Source organism: Tripterygium wilfordii, chromosome 8, assembly GCF_013401445.1.
Source record: "Tripterygium wilfordii isolate XIE 37 chromosome 8, ASM1340144v1, whole genome shotgun sequence".
NCBI classification, from domain to species: Eukaryota; Viridiplantae; Streptophyta; class Magnoliopsida; order Celastrales; family Celastraceae; genus Tripterygium; species Tripterygium wilfordii.
In genome coordinates, this window is record NC_052239.1 from 10,053,356 (window position 1) to 10,074,962 (window position 21,607).

Below are 21,607 nucleotides of genomic sequence, written 5' to 3' on the forward strand. Positions count from 1 at the left end.
AAATTATTAAAAATGAGTAAATAATTAACATTGGACCTAGAAATAATTTATAATTTATTATTATCTTTAATTAATTTAAAAGTTATTATATTATTTTTATAATTTATTCATGGAATATATTAGTTAATAATATTTTTTGGTAACTAGAATCACTCAACCCAATTTATTTATAAGTATAAATGTTAATTTATAATTGTTATTCATTTAATTTAATGATATGTTTTGTAGTTTATTAAGAATTTAATTTAATTCATTAAATATTTCTTTTAAATGTAAAGTTGATGGTCCCATAATTTTAAAATAAATTAATAAAAAAGTTTGTTAAAGCATGTGGTGTGTGGGACCTATGCCTAAGAAAAAATAAAAAAACATAAAAGTTTGTAGTCAAAAGCCGCCTCTCTTTTCAATAGGAGGTTTATATAGTAAAAATGGGGGTTTGGATAGCATTACCTTTACCAAATATTATGAAATCTGGAATGGTCCCATTTGAGACAATTTGAACACAAGATTACTTAACTACCCTTGATTTTAATCTGTCTTGACATTAATACCCTAACCATCCTTCTCGTCAGTAGCACCATAGGCGTCTGAAAGTTTGGTACTCCATGAACGTTTTTACTCTCGGAAACACACCGACGAAGAAGAGACCGAGAAACCCGACCCGGATAAGAATCCTCTTGGTTACTGGTTCCTCTTCGAAGCCTTTCGAGAACCCAGTTGATAATGAAAATTCTGTTGTCGCATCCGGAAGTGGAGTTTCTATGGTGGATGGACAGTGATGCTATGGTCACAAATATGTGATATGAGGTGCCTTGGGAGAGGTACAAGGGTTACAATCTCGTGAAGCACAGTTGGAACGAGATGGTATACGATCAAAAGATTATTTTTAAATTTATTAACAACCCAGTTGTATTTGTTAATAAATATAAATTTTACTTTTATATTTATTAAATTTATTTAAATAATTTTTAATTTTATGATCATTTGTTTCTTATTTATTTAACCCGACTTTAATATGTTACAAGTTAAATACATAATACCACTGTATTTAATTTACACAACAATTTTAACACCGTACATATTACCATCAAAAGTAATACTAAATACCTATCAGCATTTCAGGAATCATATCTGTTATCATTTATTACTATTATTTATTATATGCAATATATGTTATAATATATATTATTATCAAAATTGTCTACCAATGCATTTAATTTACACAACAATTTTAACACCATACATGTTACCATCAAAAGTAACACTAAACACTTATCAGTATTTCAGGAACCATATCTGTTATCATTTATTACTATTATTTATTATATGCAATATATGTTATAATACATATTATTATCAAAATTGTCTATCACACAACCCATATTTTGGAAAAAAATAATCTTCGGATTCTCATCTTTGGACATCATATTCATGGCAGAAGTGCTGAACATGAATCATATAAGATCCCACCGAATCGCATGATATCTATCATTTCTTCAGATTTCCACCGGTATTTATAGGATTTGCTCGAACAGCAGATCCCTCACTCTCAAATCAATCTGTTGTGACCAAGAAAACTTCAGGCAAGCAGATATGGAGAAGATAGAGCACACAACAGTGTCCACAAATGGCATCAAAATGCATGTAGCATCAATCGGCACGGGCCCAGTGATTCTCTTCCTACACGGCTTCCCTGAGCTCTGGTACTCGTGGCGCCACCAGCTCCTCTCTCTTTCCTCCCGCGGCTACCGCTGCATCGCCCCCGACCTCCGCGGCTATGGCGACACAGATGCTCCTCCATCACCGAGCTCGTATTCTGTCCACCACTTAGTGGGCGACCTCGTCGGCCTCCTCGACGCTCTGGCGATTGAACAGGTTTTCCTAGTCGGCCACGATTGGGGGGCGTATGTGGGGTGGTGGTTTTGTCTTCTTAGGCCTGATAGGGTTAAGGCTTTGGTCAATATGAGCGTGGCGTTCACACCGCGGAATCCACAATTTAAGCCTATCGATGGAATGAGGGCTGTGCTTGGGGATGATTTCTACATCTGCAGGTTTCAGGTTAGCGATTTTGAATTCTTCTTTAGCTTCCTGAGGAATATTAATCATATTTTCACTCTACCATAATTCTGTTTTCCAGTTACTTAATATCTTATTGGCTGTTGTGAGATTATTGATTGATTTATTGTTCGCCCTTGTTTATGCAAATAGAACTATATATGCAGTACTTTTCTTCTACTGTCAATGGATTGGTTGTTTGATCTGAGCAGTGTAATTAAAATGACAAAAAATGATTGCTTGTGGGCGGAGAGGTGGTTGTTGTGGTTCTCTGGTTTGAACCTTTGATGTAAACCTCAAAATAGAAAAGACTAATGAGTCTAATGAAACACTTCACGATAGCCTCGTTGGTTATCTCTTGACTCAAGGCATATACACCCGAGGTCTGAAGGCCGAACCAACCAGGTGGGATATTTCGTTATGATATCCTGGTTCCGAGGGCTTTTTCGCTTGGTTACCAAAAAAAAGAGTCTAATGTCATAATATGGCATTTTTGAACTTGTGCTAACAGTGTCTTTGAAAAGTCCCTAGCTTATGCATTTATTGGACAAATCAGTGGTCGAGCTTATCAATATATGCGCCAAGTATGAGTTTAGAACATCAAGTTTTAATTAATTTGAGTTCCTTTGCTTCCGAACTTTAACCTGAACCATTTTAGACCAACCAACTACTATTGCTTATGATGAAGATGAACAGTTTTCAAGTCATTTTGTTCTCACTTCTTTAAATTGATATTATTGTGTTTAATTATGCTATAGGAACCTAGAGAGATTGAAGAAGAGTTTGCTCAATTTGACACTGAAACAGTGCTGAGGAAGTTTTATGCATTGCGCGACACACGGCCTCTTTTTCTACCTAAACAAGTAGGATTAAAAGGTTTGCCTCATGATTCAAGCTTGACGCCTTGGCTCTCGAAGGAAGATATCGATTACTTTGCCAGCAAATATAGCCAGAAAGGGTTCACTGGAGGACTGAACTATTACCGAGTGCTCAACATGTATGCTCTCTGCCTAATATATTGAACTTTAGACAATTAAGTGTTACTTGAATTCAAACATCTATAGCTGTTGCACAAACTCTTCTTTTATCTTGTCATGAGTTTGGTGATGATGGTCTCATCTTCAATATCAAAGTTTGACGCATACCATCCCACATACCTCTTATTTTACCGTCTTGTGATCCTTTGATTTTAGTTGCGTTAATTTGACTATCTTTTGATGATGGCCTTACCCTAACTGTTTTATATAGTGAAAGAGTTGAATTCATAGTCCATGTAAATTGTTCTCTTTATGCATTGCAGAAACTGGGAGCTCACTGGACCTTGGACGAGCGCTCAAATCAAAATACCGACGAAGTTTGTTATTGGCGATATGGACATTGCCTATTATATGCCAGGCATGAAGGATTACATTCACGGTGGTGGCTTCAAGAAGGATGTGCCGTATTTGCAAGATGTGGTAGTTATGGAAGGGGTAGCCCACTACATCCATGAAGAAAAGCCTGAGGAAATCAACGACCACATTTACGACTTTATAAAAACATTTTGATGATGTTGTCATGCTTTATATTGCTCGCTGGTAATAAATCTGTTTGCCATGTATTTTTCTAAGACATTAGTCAATCACTAGAAAAATAAATTCAAAAGCTGCTGGTGGATGCATTGTGTGGTATCTGACCAGGAAATTTTTAATATTTGAGGTAACATATATTTCGTTGCTTATTGTGTGGATCGGTTACGCTATCGTGGTTTTCATATTACATGTACTTAAGAGGTCATGGGGACTCATTTTCCCACCTCTAAGAGGTCGAGGGGATAGGGGGGCCGCAATGTGCATTGCAGCATTTACTATAAATTGTTTTAATCTCAATCATTCCTTTCATCCAATGGTTAAGATTAAACTTGTCTAAAAGAATATGAGACAAATTCAAAACTTCTCTAAAAATAATGCTTATTATCAAGCTGTATTAGAAATGCCCCAGTCCTTTGAAGCCACAAAAGCTCACAGTGGAATTCAATTATATCAAAATTAGTTAAAGAAAAAAAAACACATCAGAAAGAGCAACACTTCAGGGGAAGAAGGTGCCTGAGGTCTTTCGTCAGTGGAATGGGTTTTTGACAGGTGCCAAGCCAAGGATTTCAAAGAATGGAAAGGGAGAGGGAAGAGATAAAGTTGAAAGAAAAGAAGTCTTCTTTTTTTCAATGTTATTTACCTTGTTTAATCTTAATCATTGGATGAAATGAATGGTCAAGATTAAAACAATTTCTAATAAATGCTGCAATGTACATTGCAGCCCCCCTATCCCGAGGTCGAGGGTTCAAGTGGATTGGCAGGATCATTTCTTGAAATAAGACACACAATATCTTACATTGGGCATATGAGTCAATCATCATCCGTATTCCGTCTTAACAATCAATGTATTCCGTCTTAACAATCAATATCTAACTTTTCATGCAAGCGCGCTGGTCACATATAAATTTGGGCTAAAGTATTCATATCCAAGAACTTTGCACATTTGTCTTGTTTATATTCTAGTCTCCAACTCCTTAACGGTCAAATTTTACTTGGCAAACGATTGACCGTTAATCACACGGTCGAGATTGACAAATGACAATATAGCAGCTTACATGGATCAAAAGTAAATAAAAATTATTTTTTAAAAAAAGAAATCAGTAGAATGACGTGGAAAACAGAAGGCAAGAAAACCAAAATTTAGGGAAAAAAAATCCGGAATTCTTCCTTCTCATTCACTGTGGTGTGGGGATTCTCAACAACCATACATGCAAAATTCTTCTCTCGCATCATCCTTAGTTGTCTTTCTTTTTTTTAAATGAAGAAGAGGAGATTCAAACCTGTCAATAAGGGGAAACACATCACTCTTACTACTTCAATTAGTAGATCGGATGTAGTTGTCATTTCAATCCGTCACTATGTTCATAAAATAAACAACAATTTCAAACTCTTCAACTAATTTAAGATGATATAAAATGAAGAACAGAATCAGATCATTTTTGTATATGATTCTAGTAATACCAAAATATACTCCACTGAGATCTAGACGCGTGGCACGTAAAACCAATACCATCAAGAAACTTTCTCAATCACCGACAAAAGTAGAACCAAGGACACCGATCGAGAAGAAAATATTCAATGAGTCAATATAGGAATATTGTTTTGGGTCTTACATATTTTAAATCGTGAAACTATAGGTCTGTATTTTAGGCCCTCAGTTTAATTCGGGAGAGAGAATTCGTGTATTAAATAATATTAAAAAAGTATCAATGAATCTAATGATATTCGCAATAGTGTTAATTGTAAAAAGGGATAAGTATGAGGAAAGCCCTCGAACTTTCAAAAACAGACCAGTTGAGCCCTTTATCTTTTTTTTGTGTCAAACCAACCCCTCACCTTCCTGTTATGGTCCACGTTAGCCCTTGGTCCAAACTTCCGTTAAAAAAATGCTGATGTGGATCTAAATCTATGACATGGCATTCATTTGATAAAAAATAAAATTACCTGTAAAAAGTGACATGGTTTTCAAAAAAAAAATCTAAAAAACAAGAGGAAAAAAATCAGCCCCTCAAGAGTCGAGATCTACAATCTACATCCGTCGGAAATAGCATTGCTTTTCAACAATAACAAAACAGAGCTTTCTCTGTTTCATGGCCACCCATGTAATCCCACCCAAGCTTCTCCGATCCGTCAATCGGTGGTGGATTTGGGTTTGCTGGTAATGAGGTCTCGATTGATGGAAATAAAAGGTGTGCGTGATGTGTTGTTAAGCACAATCAAACACTCATTTTACGAACAATTTTGTGCGGGTAATGAGTGTCTTTTGAAGGTTGATGAGATTGGGTTGAGAGGGATGTTGGTTTATGGGGTTGAACATACCTGTGACGTTGGTGCTTGTGATCGCAACCCATCTCCTCGTTCTCTCTCTCGGGTTCGAAGCTTACCGCACCCACAACTCCGTCACCACCACTTTCTTTATTCGATTTCTCTATTTTGGTCGAATCGAAGAGTGATGTAGGTCAGTGCCAAATTGTTGGTCGCCGGAGATGGGCTCAGATGACGACAACTTTTCAATTAGGTCGAACTGAGTTTCTTCAATTTGGGAAAAAAAGTGACGTGTATGATTTTTTTAACGACTAACTTTATTTTTTTTATCAAATGAATGCCATGTCACATATATATTCAGGTCCACATCAACATTTTTAACAGAAGTTTGGACCAAGGGCTAACGTGAATCATAATTGGAAGGTGAGGAGTTGGTTTGATACGAAAAAAAGATTAAGGGCTCAACTGGTCTGATTTTGAAAGTTCGAGGGCTTTCCTAATACTTATCCCTTGTAAAAAAGGTCATTAATGCCGATATTTGGATTTTGGCGGCGATCTCACTCTCAAACACATTTCTTGCCCTTCCATTCAAACAATTCACATTTTTTATTTTTTGTCTCCTCTATGTATAGGATTTTCTCGAACACCAAATCCCTCACAGTCTCAAATCAATCTGTTGTTGTGATTAAGAAAGCTTCAGGCAAGCAGAGATGATGGAGAAGATAGAGCACGCTACAGTGTCCACAAATGGAATCAATCGGCACTGGCCCAGTGATTCTCTTCATCCATGGCTTCCCTGAGCTCTGGTACTCATGGCGCCACCAGCTACCCTCTCTTTCGTCCCACGGCTACCGCTGCATTGCCCCTGACCTCCGTGGCTATGGCGACACGGATGCACCTCCATCACCGGGCTCCTACTCTTTCCATCACATTGTAGGCGACCTCGTCGGCCTCCTCTACTCTCTGGGTATTGAGCAGGTTTTCCTGGTCGGCCACGATTGGGGGGCGATTGTGGTGTGGTGATTTTGTCTTTTTAGTCCTAATAGGGTTAAGGCTTTGGTCAATTTGAGCGTGCCGTGCATACCGCGGAATCCAAAAATTAAGCTTATCGATGGCTTCAGGGCCGTGCTTGGGGATGATTTCTGCATGTGCAGGTTTCAGGTTAGCGATTTTGAATTCTTCTTGAGCTTCCTGAGGAATATTATTCACAATTTCACTCTTTCGTTATTCTGTTTTCCAGTGGATTTGTGATTGATTCATTATTTATGCAAATAGAATTATATATGCAGTAATTTTCTTCTATTCTTTGTTTGATCTGAGCATTGTAATTAAAATTAAAAATATGGTTGGTTGGTCGTCTATAGAGAGGTGGTTGTTTTGGTTCTCTGGTTTGAATCTCTAATGCCAAGCTCAAAATAGGAAGATTAATGAGTCTAATGTCCTAATTTGGCCCTTTTGAATTAATTTGACTTCCTTTGCTGCCGAAGTTTTTAACCTGAACCATTTTAGACCAACCAACTACAGCCACCATGAAGTCAGATTAGGATTTAGGCATCCACCGAATTAGTTTAATGCTTATTTCTTCTCATCAATATTGCTTATGATGAAGATGAATGATCTTCCGTTGGATTCCAAATGTGTCTCATGAGGTTTGAGGGATGGGCTCTCTAGCCCAAACTTGACTATCTTTGTAAGATACTGTCCGCTTTCTTAAACCCAAGTCCAACCCAACCTATCACAGGGCCTTTCAGGGCTCACGGTTTAAAAAATGCGTCTTACTAAGTCAAGGAAACTCACGAGCTTATAACTTGTCCATTAGATCAATCTCTTATTTTAGTAATGTGAGACTTTTCTCAGCACTTTCAACAAGAATCATGGAGGAAATACTGGAAAGTTCAAGATTTCATTATATATATATATATATATATATATATATTCCTTAAAACATCAGAAGTGAGACAATTTGATTGGTTTGGATGAATTTTTAGCATTGTCTGTTTGCAGTACACTGTACACATCATTTAGTTATGATATGAGAGAATAGGGATGAGCATTTTTATGCCTTACCATTCAATTCTCATCATGTCAGCGTTACGCCTTTTCGAGTCATTTTGTTCTCTGCGCTCTTCTAATTGATATTATTGTGTGTTTAATTATGCTATAGGAACCTGGAGAGATTGAGGAAGAGTTTGCTCAATTTGACACTGCAACATTGCTGAGGAAGTTTTATGCATTGCGCGATCCACAGCCTCAGCCTTTTTTACTACCTAAACAAGTAGGACTGAAAGGTTTGCCTTACGATTCAAGCTTGACGCCTTGGCTCTCAAAGGAAGATATTGATTACTTTGCCAGTAAATATCGCCAGAAAGGGTTCGTTGGAGGACTGTACTATGACCGTGCATTTAGTGCTATTTTATGTAATGAAAGAGTTGGGTTCATAGTCCATGTAAATTGTTCTCTTTGCAGAAGCTGGGAGCTCACTGGACCTTGGACGGGGGTACAAGTCAAAATACCGACGAAGTTTGTTATGGGCGATTTGGACCCTGTCTATTATATCCCTGGCATGAAGGATTACATTCACAGTGGTGGCTTCAAAAAGGATGTGGTAATTATGGAAGGAGTAGCTCACTTCATCCAGCAAGAAAAGCTTGAAGAAATCAGTGACCACATTTACAACTATATAAAAACATTTTGATGATGTTATTATGGTTCGCTGGTAAGAAATCTGTATGGCTAAATCCAGTTTCTGTTTCTTTGTATTCCCTTTCGCATCATGTACATTAGTCATTACTAGAAAAATAAATTCAGAAATTGCTGGGGCATGATGTATTGTGTGGTATTTGTATGGTGTGATTTTCGGTTATTAAAAAAATTGATTTCGTCGCTTACTACGCTTGCGCTCTTCCTCGTCTCAAGAGTAGGAAATGAATTGAGGATATGATTGACTTACCTCTAAATCCACAGGACTCAAATAAAAAGGGATCTGCTATGGTTAAACCTCCTAACTCTATTCATGCACTTCACTTGTTACGAGAGAGAGCGTGCCCAAAACAATAACAGAAGATGACAGAGGTTGGTGCAACGGATCCACTGCACCAAACAGGAGCAACCTAAAACCAATATCCAAAGTCGTGTCGTATAATATTTGTCAAGTCAACGAGAATGTAAACGGGTATGGACTATTTTAAACAAACTTCATACAATACAAAGCTTGTTTTATTAAAAAAAGAATGGAGAGGGGACACTGACAAAAGTTGTAAATTACAAGGACTAATCGCACAGCCGGCGATCTTTCACTTTCAATTCCGTCTGCGTTCGTCGGTTGTTCCGGTCACTTCTTCAGAATTCCACCGGAGATACCACTTTTTCCTTGCCCTTTGAAGTCAAACAATTCATATTTTTTGTCTCCTCTATTTGTTTTTTAAGGGATTTGCTCTAACAGCAGATCCCTCACACTCTCAAATCAATAATCTGTTGTGACCAAGAAATTTCCGGCGAGCAGAGATGGAGAAGATCGAGCACACAATAGTGTCCACAAATGGCATCAAAATGCATGTAGCATCAATCGGTGCGGGCCCAGTGATTCTCTTCATCCATGGCTTCCCTGAGCTCTGGTACTCGTGGCGCCACCAGCTACTCTCTCTTTCCTCCCGCGGCTATCGCTGCATCGCCCCCGACCTCCGTGGCTATGGAGACACAGATGCTCCTCCATCACCGAGTTCCTACTCTATGCCCCACTTAGTGGGCGACCTCGTCGGCCTCCTCGACGATCAGGGGATTGAGCAGGTTTTCCTGGTCGGTCACGATTGGGGGGCCTCTGTGGCGTGGTGGTTTTGTCTTTTTAGGCCTGATAGGGTTAAGGCTTTGGTCAATTTGAGCGTGCCATTCCCACGGCGGAATCCAAAATTTAAGCCTATGGATGGTTTGAGGGCCGTGCTTGGGGATGATTTCTACATGTGTAGGTTTCAGGTTAGCGATTTTGAATTCTTCTTGAGCTTCCTGAGGATTATTATTCTCAAATCCACTCTTTCGTTGTTCTGTTTTCCAGGGGATTTGTGATTGATTTATTGTTTATGCAAATAAAATTATATATGCAGTGCTTTTCTTCTACTATCTATGGAATGGTGAATGATTGGTTGTTTGATCTGAGCAGTGTAATTCAAATGAAAAAAAATAGGATTGGTTGTCGATAGAGGGGTGGTGGTTTTGGCTCTCTGGTTTGAACTTTGAAGCTCTAATGCCAAGCTCAAAATAGTAAGATTAATGAGTCTAATCTCCTAATTTGACCCTTTTGAATTTGTGCTAACAATGTCTTTGAAAATAAGTCTCTGGCTTTGTATTTATTAGACAAATCAGTGGTCGTACTAATCGATATCTGCGGAACTTTAACCTGACCCGTTTTAGACCAACCAAGTATAGCCACCATGAAGCCGGATTAGGCACCCAGCCAATTAGTTCATACTTATTTCTTCTTATCAATATTGCTTATGATGAAGATGAATAGTCTTCCGCTGGATTTCATATGTGTCTCACGAGGGATGGTTCATCAATAAGGAGACAATAAGAACCATGGAGGAAATACTGGAAAGTTCAGGATTTCATTATATGTTCCTTCCTTAAAACATCCAAAGTAGTAAGACAATTTGATTAGTTCAGATGAATTTATAACACTGTCTTTTTGCAATAAACTTGTAGCTGTCATTTAGTTATGATATGAGGGATGACCCTTTTTATGTCCTAGCATTCAATTCTCTTCCAGTCAGTGTTACTTATTCTCTAGTCATTTTGTTCGCACTTGTTCTAATTGATCTTATTGTGTTCAATTATGCTATAGGAACCTGGAGAGATTGAAGAAGAGTTTGCTCAGTTTGACACTGCAACGTTGCTGAGGAAGCTTTATGCACTGCGCGATACACAGCCTCTTTTTCTACCTAAACAAGTTGGATTAAAAAGTTTGCCTCACGATTCAAGCTTGACACCTTGGCTCTCGAAGGAAGATATCGATTACTTTGCCAGCAAATATAACCAGAAAGGGTTCAATGGAGGACTGAACTATTACCGAGCATACAACATGTATGCTTTCTGCTTAACATATTAAACTTGAGACAATTAAGTATTACTTGAACTGAAACATATATAGCTGCTGCACAAACTTCTTTATCTTGTCACAAGTTCGGTGATGATGGTGCCTCTTACTTTACTGTCCTATGATCCTTGGATTTCAGTTGTGCCAATTTGACCATCTTATGATGATGGCCTTACACTAACTGTTTTATATAGTGAATGACGAGTCGGGTTCATAATCCATGTAAATTGTTTTCTTTATTCTTTGCAGAAGCTGGGAGCTCACTGGACCTTGGACGGGGGTACAAGTCAAAATACCAACAAAGTTTGTTATTGGCGATCTGGACCTTGTCTATTATATGCCAGGCGTGAAGGATTACATTCACGGTGGTGGCTTCAAGAAGGATGTGCCGTTTTTGGAAGATGTGGTAGTTATGGAAGGAGTAGCCCACTTCATCCAGCAAGAGAAGCCTGAGGAAATCAGTGACCACATATACAACTTTATAAAAACATTTTTATGATGTTGTCGTGTTTTTTATGGCTTGCTGGCAAGAAATCTGTTTGGCGAAATCCAGTTTCAGTTTCCGAGGACATTATTCGTTACTAGAAAAATAAATTCAGAAACTGTTGGTGGATGCATTGTTGGTATCTGACCAGGAAATTTATGACATTTCAGGTAACTTATATGGTTATACTTCATTGTGGTAGTACCAGCATAAATGATGTAGTTATATTTCAGTTAACCTATATAGTTATATTTCATTATGCTAACATTTCAGGAAGATAAAGTTGAAGAGAGGAAAAAGACGAGGGTATTTTTGATAGTTCGATATTGATTTGAGGGTATTAGACTATTCGGAGGATAATACAAATGCACATACAAATGCTACCCACAAGTCAAGTATTGAATCATTGATCACAAGGTAGAAATACAAAAATGTGAATCAGCTACGCTGACACTCAGTTTGTAAAATTGTTTAGTGGTTGCCACAAAGCATTTATGCTAAAGATGAGCATAAATATTCGTAAAAATCGCTTATTAAACTGATTCTATAATATAGACACACTTTTGGAAAGTAACATATATTCAATACCTTAGAGCATCATAGCCTCGGTCAAAACCTTACAACCGTTGATAGCATGAGTTATTGGGGGTTGTAGTTTTTTTACAGTAGCCCCTATTGTAATTCCATTATAGCCTTGAGTAAATTTTTTTAAAATTTCTAAAAAATTATATTTGTATTTTGATCGTTTATATGAATCCAACGATACATCATTTGTCCAAAACATAAATCAAATTCAACATAAAAAAGATATAATAATTTTGAATCGTTAGATATAAACTTAAAACTTTCTATGTCTTTTTTCTAATGAATTTGATTTTTGTTTCAAACAAAAAATATATGATTATTTTCGTTAAACAAAAATACTACACGTATATAATTTTTTTTTTTTATTTTTAAAAATAATATAAATGTTCAAAATTATAAGAGCGCGGATGCTGCTGTAATTTGATGTACAACAACTCCCAATAATATGTAATTAAAAGTTTAATCAATGATGATGCAACGGATGTTATGGGTGGAATGGGTTGGAATCATTCCAGCACAACCATCTCAAAATGAGTATTTTGGAAAAATTGAGGTCCCACCTAAGACTAGGAGAGGATTTCTATATGCGCAGGTTTCGCTTTCCACCCAACTCCTATGACCATCCCCAAGCCAAAGTAGGGACGCAGAAAACTACGGAAATATGTTGTTTTTTTTACAGACGTTGATAGGTTGTGATTGTGACAAAATTCACTTAATTTATTATCTCCAATCAAAAGTCCAAAGATGTCACTCCATTAATGGCGGATCTTTATTCTCTTGTACCTAAAGAAACAGGATTGAAAAATGGACCTGATGTTGCAACCCTACCTCCTTGGCTCTAAGAGGAATATATCAATTATTTCGTAAGCAAATTTAGCCATAAAGGATTCATTGGAGGATTATGTTAACATATATATAGATAAATCTATTTCTTTATCATCACCAAGTCACCAACGCGTTTTTTTAGAGAAAAACATTTCGTAGTAACTCCGCTATTCAATGTGTTTATGCGAGAATATCATTGGGATGATTGACCTCCTGGAAAGGTAATGTCATGCAGACCTGATGTATCAACAAAAATTGGACAAATCAAAGCAGGATGAGTGACCTCATGAGAAAATAAAGTCATGCGAGCCAATGTATCTATAGAAATCAAACAACTCAAAACAGATAATATTGTCAATGTATATTGGGCTGAAAATTCTAATAAACTAAACTTTTACCACTTTGATTTTTCATTTTTTTGCTAATCGAGGAACCATAGAGTCCATTATGAATTTCAGATAACTAAATTAGCATAACCTTGAGCCGCCAGAACACCCTGCATCATAATGGCAATAGGTAAGACTGAGTCGAAGAACATGCGACAAAGGGCACAAAAGTGGAACCAAGATTCCACAAAAAATATCTCATCTGATTGGTTCAAAATCCAAACCATGATTTTCGATAGTTGAGTTGGCATAACCTCAAGCCGCCAGAAAATGACGCACCATGTTGCTGACAGGTAAACCTGAGCAAAAGTCATGCGTGAAGGGGCTTGGAAGTGTGACAAATCTATAGAATCATGATCACACAAAGAAATATCCCTAGTATTGATTCGGATTCCCGATCTCGGGCTCACACGCCTAAAAATCCGAAAGATAACCAGTGGCTGATATCCTTACTTGATGATATTGGTTGGTCGGATTATAGCATATTAATGTTGATCACAATGAACACCCAAAAGGTCTTTCCGACTGCATCACGAGGAAAATACTACAGCATTTAAACACGATGATTGCTGATTGGGGTGGGGCTTTGATTGGATTGGATTGTAGTTGTAGATGCCTAAACATTTGATATCAGTTGGATCGATGGTTCTTTGGTTGTCGTTTCTGGAATTCCAATTTTTTTCCTCGTGAAAATTATTAAAATTTCCCAACTTTTGTCTTCTTATCTTTCATATTCTCTCCTTTATTCTTTCGGTCAAAAGAAAAAACCCAGTCTTTTCTTCTTTTATTATCCGTCCCTTTGTGAAGAAGGGCATCGCTGCAACTCTCGATCCCACGAGCACGAAACAATGGAGAAAATAGAGCATACAACAGTGGCCACAAATGGCATAAACATGCATATTGCTTCAATCGGTACTGGCCCAGTGATTCTCTTCCTCCACGGCTTCCCTGAGCTCTGGTACTCTTGGCGCCACCAGCTCCTCTCCCTTTCCTCCCGTGGCTACCGCTGCATCGCCCCTGACCTTCGTGGTTTTGGCGACACCGATGCTCCTCCATCTCCAAGCTCTTACACGGCCCTCCATATCGTGGGGGACCTCATCGGTCTCCTCGACTCGCTGGGCATCGACCAGGTGTTCCTAATTGGTCATGACTGGGGAGCCGCCATGGCGTGGTGGTTTTGCGTCTTAAGGCCTGATAGGGTGAAGGCGCTGGTCAACATGAGTGTGGTGTTTGGTCCAAGGAACCCAAAAGTGAAGCCTGTAGAGTGGTTCAGGGCTCTGTTTGGCGACGATTACTACATCTGCAGGTTTCAGGTCAGATTTTCGATTCTGTTAAGGGGATTGGTGATTGATTTTTGCTTAAATTTTCGTGGTTGATCGATTCAAATTTCATTAGGCCTAGTTGGGAGAGTCTTCTTGTTCTTGTGTGGCTGTTTTAAATGCGATTGTGATTGTTTGGTACTAAGCTTTATAGTTGGGCTTTAATGGCGGATGAAGCAATTAGCCACTCTGGTGCTCAGTTGTAAGATTACAGGACCAGCCAGATCCTTGCCCTTGACAATTTTGATTCACTAATTACCTTGACCAACTATTTATAAGTCACTGCTTGTGTTAGAAATCCAAGCTCAAACACAACAATAAATATTGTCGGTTTTGGCTACGGACTCGCACGGAGTTGTTCTCATATGTCATTTCCGTAGTATTTAGACCCAGAAAATGTTGTGTGAGAGGTGCCGACCTTTGCTTATATATTACTCAGTTGGGTTATGTCAATTCGATGTAGGATAACAAGTTTTGACAGCTTGTCCAAGCTTTTCATGGCAGTGAGGATCCCATTTTTTCGATTTTTGGCTTCTAGATAAAGGATTAGGGTAAGTGTACACTCTGACATTAACTATTGTTTGGTTCTAAAATCCTTCCTAGAATTCTGAATCACATTCAGAAGTGAGGACACTTGATTGAATGATCAAAGGTTCTTTAAAGCTGTTACTTTTCTTAAAATCATAAATTTTTTTCTCAGCTCCTCTCACTTGGTTGTTTTTGAGTTATGCTTTAGGAACCCGGAGAAGCCGAGGAAGATTTTGCTCAAGCTGGTACTGAGAAAGTGATGAAAAGGTTTCTTACTTCTCGTAATCCAAATCCTCCTCGTATACCAAAAGAAACAGGATTCAGAGGTTTACCTGATGTAACAAGCTTGCCTCCTTGGCTCTCGCAAGAAGATGTCGATTATTATGCAAGCAAATTTGACCAGAAAGGATTCAATGGAGGACTGAACTATTACAGAGCACTTGACCTGTATGTCTGCAGAACATAGTACCGATATTTGATTTCAGATACATTCTATACGGACTCATCTTCCATTTCTTTGTTTGATGCATACTTTCTGCGTCTAGTTTCAATAAATTGTTTGTTCTTTTAAGCAACAGAATGCCTGGTTCGTGGATTCAGGAGTATATGAGTTTCTGTTGTTTTTCGAAAAACGTTGAGCGACTAATTAGGCATGTAAATTGTTTTCTTGAATTCTTTGCAGAACCTGGGAGCTCACCGGGCCGTGGACTGGCTTACAAGTCAAAGTACCAACGAAGTTCATCGTGGGGGATCTGGACATCACCTATAATATCCCAGGCACGAAAGAATTTATTCACCATGGCGGCTTCAAAAAACATGTACCATTTCTGCAAGATGTGGTTGTAATGGAAGGAGTAGCCCACTTCGTCAACCAAGAGAAGCCGGATGAAATCAACGAGCACATTTATGACTTCATCCAGAAGTTTTAATGGGATTTCCACTCTCCCTTTTGCGCTCTGATGCTTGGATTTCCATGTGGTTGGATAGCAAAAAATAACCCAAGTGGTCTTTCTCTGACACTTCTGCTTCAGCTTACTTGTTTTTCATCCCACTGTTTGTGTTTTCTGCAGATACAAGTAGAATGCAGAAATAAATGGTGAACCTTTCGCATTGTCTGGGAACCTAATTTGAAACAGAATAAAGATTGTGGAACTTTGCATTTTAGTTTGTTGATTATGTTGTTTTCTTTAATTTCATTGCTTTGTTCAGGAATTTACATTTCAGTAAGTTGTTTGTGTTTGACAGTTCAGGAATTTACATGGAGGACTGCTAAGTTAATTACGGAATACAATGGTTCCATTTTAGGGGGTCATGGATGTCTTTTGCTGTCTCTTTTTAACGGTCATGGTAATGAAATGGTTTCAATGGTGGTAGTTTGTTGTCTCTATTTTATTGTGGACAACATGGGGGCATGGGACATTGTTGGCTCCAAACATGAGTCCTACTTGAACCACAATCACAACTAGATTAAAAATAAATACTGAGATTTACCTCTATTACATCAAAAATAAAATCAAGCCAGTAAATTTATACTATTGTATAACATTTCATTCTCGATCATCTCAGTAAAACACGTCTCTCAATACATTTTATTGTTCCCAACAAAAAAAACTCTTCATTGCAAGTGCTAGCAAAAAAAAAATCAACCGACCCGGACACTGCGAACTGATTGTTCCTTGTTTACTACGATTCCTATCTGAAGTTTCTATCCTATATTCAAAAATCAACCGTTTAATAGTCAAAATGCTTCATCTTCTGCTTTATCTCCCTTGCGTTCCTTGTCAACGACGACAAGTGCTCGTCTTGTCTTGTTTATCTGGTTTGATCTCTCTGTGACTATAAAATTCGCAAGCTTACCTTACAATCAAGGAATCTTGAGAAGTAGAATCAATGGAGAAGATAGAGCACAAAACAGTGGCCACGAATGGCATACACATGCACATAGCTTCAATAGGAACGGGCCCAGTGATTCTCTTCCTTCACGGCTTCCCTGAGCTCTGGTACTCGTGGCGCCACCAGCTCCTCTCTCTTTCCTCCCTCGGCTACCGCTGCATCGGCCCCGACCTCCGCGGCTACGGCGACACCGATGCTCCCCAATCTTCAAACACCCACCTCTCTCCACATCGTCGGTGACCTCATCGGCCTCCTTGACTCGCTGGGCATCGACCAGGTTTTCCTTGTTGGCCACGACTGGGGCGCAACCATAGCGTGGTCTTTCTGCCTCTTTAGGCCTGATCGGGTCAAGGCCCTGGTTAACCTAACTGTGCCTTTTCTCCCAAGAGACCCAAAAATGAAGCCCGTGGAGACTCTCCGAGGTCTGTTCGGTGATAATTACTATGTGTGCAGATTTCAGGTGAGCAATTGTTGAATAATTGAATCTTGATTGATGTTTAATCGAACTATCTTGACAGATTTCTTGATGAATTATGCTTCAGGAACCTGGAGAAATCGAAAAAGATTTTGCTAAAATTGATACTGCAACAATACTGAGGAGATTTCTTACATATCGTGATCCACATCCTCCGATGATACCTGAAGGTTTACCTGATTCTTCAAGCTTGCCTACATGGCTCACAGAGGAAGATGTGAACTACTATGCAGGCACATTTGAACAGCAAGGATTCACAGGAGGATTGAACTATTACAGAGCAATGAACCTGTAAGTTTTTGCAGAACATATATTGTTAAACTTGAGAAGTGAAATGTCAAGAATAAAATCCCCTCGAGTCTAGCTCTTCTCACATTGTAGACGCATATAAATCTAACCATGAGCGTAAACATGTGTATCCACATAGAACTGGAGCCCAAAGAAGACTATCTCTTGTGGGTCTAGTGCGTCCACTGTGACATTATGAGGTCTAAGTACTAATGACGATGGTCCGTAAAGAACAAATATGTGCAGGTCCAAACACAAAGCAGACAATACCTTGAATGTATTTGAGCTGTGAATTTCAATATGAAATATTGATTTCTGAACTGAGCTGTGAATTTCGATATGAAATATTGATTTCTGAACTTCTCTCTCTGGCAGAAGCTGGGAGCTGACCGGGCCATGGACGGGGCAAAAATCACTGTGCCCGTTAAATTCATTGTGGGGGACTTGGACCCTACTTATAATATGCCAGGGGTCAAAGAATACATTCACAATGGTGGTTTCAAGATGCTGGTGCCATGTTTGCAGGATGTAGTTGTAATGGAAGGAGTAGCACACTTCATCAACCAAGAGAAGCCTGATGAAATCAGTGCACACATTTATGCCTTCATCAAGAAGTTTTGATCAGCTTTCTCAGGCCAACAACCCTTCAACCCCTCAGCCAAGGTGGTTAAGTTATATACTCGAATCGAATTGGGTGATACCCAAGTTCAAGCCCCTAGTCCGGATCAGCTTTCTCAATCTTTGTGCTTCAGCTTGCTTTTCCTTTAGTTTATCTTAAATAATGAAATGAATTTGTTATATACCTGTTTTCCATTTAGTCAATCATGAGATCTTCATTACTTGCCTTGATCCAGTTTCTCAGTAAACTGTTGGCTGCATAATGATCTACTAAATGAAAATTGGCTAGGATTCCATTAAAAGATTAGGAAAAGCTCTACTGAAAACTCATTTCTTAAGGGAGAGATGGTCACAGTAACTCCAATAAAACACCATTATCAGATGCTTTCTTAACACAATTATATGCAAGAGACTATTCAGGTAGCAGTTTTGGGTATCCAGCTATCCGCATCACAGAATTCACTCATTTAATAAAGGAAACCATGAAAAACATCATTTGTTGCAGAAGAGTTCTAAAAACAACTGATACATGAAACGGGAAAAAAATGGCACAAGAAAGTCGGGATTGCTTACTCGATCTACGCATGATGGTAATGATGCAACTTGTACAACAAAACTTTTCCAGCAGCATTTCCCACAGCCATAAAGCCTCCACCAGGACTGAAATCCAAACAACGGGGATAATGCAGCAGCCGATTTGGTCCAGGCCAATTGGAGAATACAGTGCAGGATGGGATGTGTATCAACTTCATACTATTTTTCTTCATGTTTGAACACATGGCCAATATTTGAGCATCATTGTTAAACCTTAAGAAGTCCACTTTCGTGGTCAAGTTCTCAATAGTTTTGATCGGCTTTCTCTTGCCACCTAAAAACTCCTCTCTGTTGTAAATATTGACTATCCCACTATCCGAACCAGCTGCAAACAAAGCTCCATTTGTGGAAGTGCAGAGAGCAGTACCATTTATGCAGCCTTCATCCACCCCCTTGTGGAAGCAAGCTCTTGTTCTTTAATCCCAATGGTAGATCTGACCATCACCTCCAGTGCTTAATAATTGCAGGCCATTGTTAGCAAACGCTAAAGAACGAGTAGTGCCATTCATCTTCAGAGTTCCAATCAGTTCCTTCGTTTTGGAGGAAACCAATAATATATAACCTTCATTGCCAACAAAAGCAATCGTACTAGAATCAGGGGATACCTCAAAAACTTCAAGGCTTTTCTCCTCCCTACCAACCAGGGGGCCTATCCTGTCAACTTTTGCTTGCACCAAATCAAAGCTATAAAAGAAGTTTCTCCTTCCCACCACAATAACCTGAGATCCATCGGGAACAAAAGATGCCTTCCGAATAGGGCAATCATCAAGAAAGATGCTTTGTATTTCGTTGTTACGTTTGCCGTCAATCTGAAAGAATCTAAGTCTTCGATCCAATCCAGCTGTAAGTAGCAACTGAGCATTTCGATGGAATTGAACCGAATTTATTGGACAATTAGAAGGATCCTCAGCATTTGCATCCACAAGTCTCGAGTACTCAAGGATTCCTGGCAACAATTTTGCATTGCTCTTAACAACAAGGTCTTCATTTGTTCTCAGAATGTCATCAAAAGCTTCAAGCTCCTCAAATCCACGGGCTGCAACTGCACCATCTTCTTCATCCGATAATTCATCATCATATCCGCTGTCATCTCTAACACGTGAATCAGGTAGGGCCCAATCTGTTCCGGGGTTCAGCTTTACATGTTGGGCTCTCAATCTCGATACATACTCCGAGCCAGAAATCAAACTCTCATCCTCCTCCTTCATTAGTTTCCTCAATCTGTTGGTTTTAGCTATGTGCACATTAGTTTTCTCCTCCTCATCATCCACCCACACAGCTTTCCTCTGCTCAGTTGCTCCCTCATCACTACTCTCCTCATCAGTTTCAGCATCCTCTTCATCGAAAGACAAATCATTTGCAGAACGATCAACATAAAACAAAGCAGATCCCTTCTCAGCCTCATCTTGGGCTTTTTCCTTCCCAAATTCAATAGGCGAATACAAGGAACCAAACAGAAAGTTCTCTAGTTTCATCATTTGCTGTTCTTGTTCAACTCCCAATTTCCCTTCCTTTTCTTTCTTCCTCTTCTTCTTTGTTGGGATATCCAATTCAGACTCCCTTAAATCTTCATTGTTTTTGTTCTCCTCAAGAAACCTAGGTTCATCAGCCTGCTCCCTTCTAGCCTTTACTCTGTTTCTAGAAATAGCATTCTGAGAAATTAAACTCATCTTCACCTAGCAGAAAATTCAGCCTCCGCAAAAACCAAACAAAAAAAAAAGAGAGATGTCATCAATTTGACCTATATATATATATATTCTTCTTAGTTCATATAATGCAATTAAAAAAAGAGGAAATAATTCAATCAACTAACTACTAGGGCTGTAAACAGTCACCGATACGGGTGCGGAGATACGGGATACGAGATACAGGGATTAGCCATTTCTTCCAAAACCTAAGATACGGGTCCGACTGGATACAGCTTATATAAATATAATTTTTATACATTTATATAAAATTTCAACAATATATTTATATACATATCTTGAACAAAATAACAATATAAACTAAATTCATCACAAAGCAATATCATCAACCTGATTTCATCACACAAGTACAATAACAATAAAACAAATAGAAACTCGTCTCTTGCCACGAAAAAGAAAAAAAATACATCATCCTTAATCAAAAACAAAACAAAATATGAAATCATGGAACTTGTCCCTCCCTGTTTTGATGTATTGCTTGTGCTATCAACCTATGTAATTAACAATAATTTGATTACAGTTATAATGTGCAAAAAAACAACCCTTTTGGTTATGGATGCCTCTTATTGCAGAGTTTAAAGTTTGAAACTTCAAAACAGAGTAACCGAGTCAAGTTAAAGAAATACCCTTGAGAATGAAGTGAAGATTGGAGGGAGACTGTAGAGTTGGAGACTATCGTCGGACTCCAGGAGCCAAGCGTCGGCGTCGAGCAGGTGATGTGAATGTGATGAACTGAGTGATGATCGATATCGATACAGTGAAGATGATGAAGCCTTTGTAATCTTTCAATGGGCTTGGGCTTTTTATCTTTTAATTATGATTGATGGGTATTATGGCATAAGGGCTTGGGCTGTTATTAATCAAGTTTCAGCCCATTATTTACCTTTCAGCCCATGTTGTTATAAGATACCCAAAATTTTGGCTCCCAG

General features: G+C 38.6%; 3 protein-coding genes and 3 pseudogenes across 4 annotated transcripts; 5 read left to right on the forward strand and 1 right to left on the reverse strand.

The window, feature by feature from the left end:
- The first annotated feature begins 1,365 nt into the window (after positions 1-1,365).
- LOC120003875 (epoxide hydrolase A-like) lies at positions 1,366-8,777 on the forward strand. Of its 2 annotated transcripts, XM_038853015.1 has the most exons (4): positions 1,366-2,058; positions 2,814-3,052; positions 3,356-3,646; positions 8,622-8,777. In XM_038853015.1, the coding sequence occupies exons 1-3, from the start codon at positions 1,594-1,596 to the stop codon at positions 3,600-3,602; spliced, it is 951 nt and encodes a 316-aa protein (XP_038708943.1). In that variant the 5' UTR covers positions 1,366-1,593; the 3' UTR covers positions 3,603-3,646; positions 8,622-8,777. The 2 variants fall into 2 exon arrangements, with proteins under 2 accessions (XP_038708943.1, XP_038708941.1); XM_038853013.1 differs by lacking the exon at positions 8,622-8,777 and having other exon boundaries at positions 3,356-3,778.
- On the forward strand, positions 6,605-8,611 carry LOC120003870 (annotated as a pseudogene).
- A 340-nt stretch (positions 8,778-9,117) lies between the features above and the next one.
- Positions 9,118-11,647, forward strand: LOC120003871 (epoxide hydrolase A-like). Its single transcript, XM_038853011.1, has 3 exons — positions 9,118-9,860; positions 10,726-10,964; positions 11,227-11,647. Exons 1-3 carry the CDS (start codon positions 9,396-9,398, stop codon positions 11,474-11,476), a joined length of 954 nt encoding a protein of 317 aa, XP_038708939.1. The 5' UTR covers positions 9,118-9,395; the 3' UTR covers positions 11,477-11,647.
- A 2,104-nt stretch (positions 11,648-13,751) lies between these two features.
- LOC120003873 (epoxide hydrolase A-like) lies at positions 13,752-16,300 on the forward strand. Its single transcript, XM_038853012.1, has 3 exons — positions 13,752-14,570; positions 15,313-15,551; positions 15,787-16,300. Exons 1-3 carry the CDS (start codon positions 14,106-14,108, stop codon positions 16,031-16,033), a joined length of 951 nt encoding a protein of 316 aa, XP_038708940.1. The 5' UTR covers positions 13,752-14,105; the 3' UTR covers positions 16,034-16,300.
- A 454-nt stretch (positions 16,301-16,754) lies between these two features.
- LOC120003876 lies at positions 16,755-18,609 on the forward strand (annotated as a pseudogene).
- A 320-nt stretch (positions 18,610-18,929) lies between these two features.
- LOC120003869 lies at positions 18,930-21,456 on the reverse strand (annotated as a pseudogene).
- Positions 21,457-21,607: the final 151 nt, after the last annotated feature.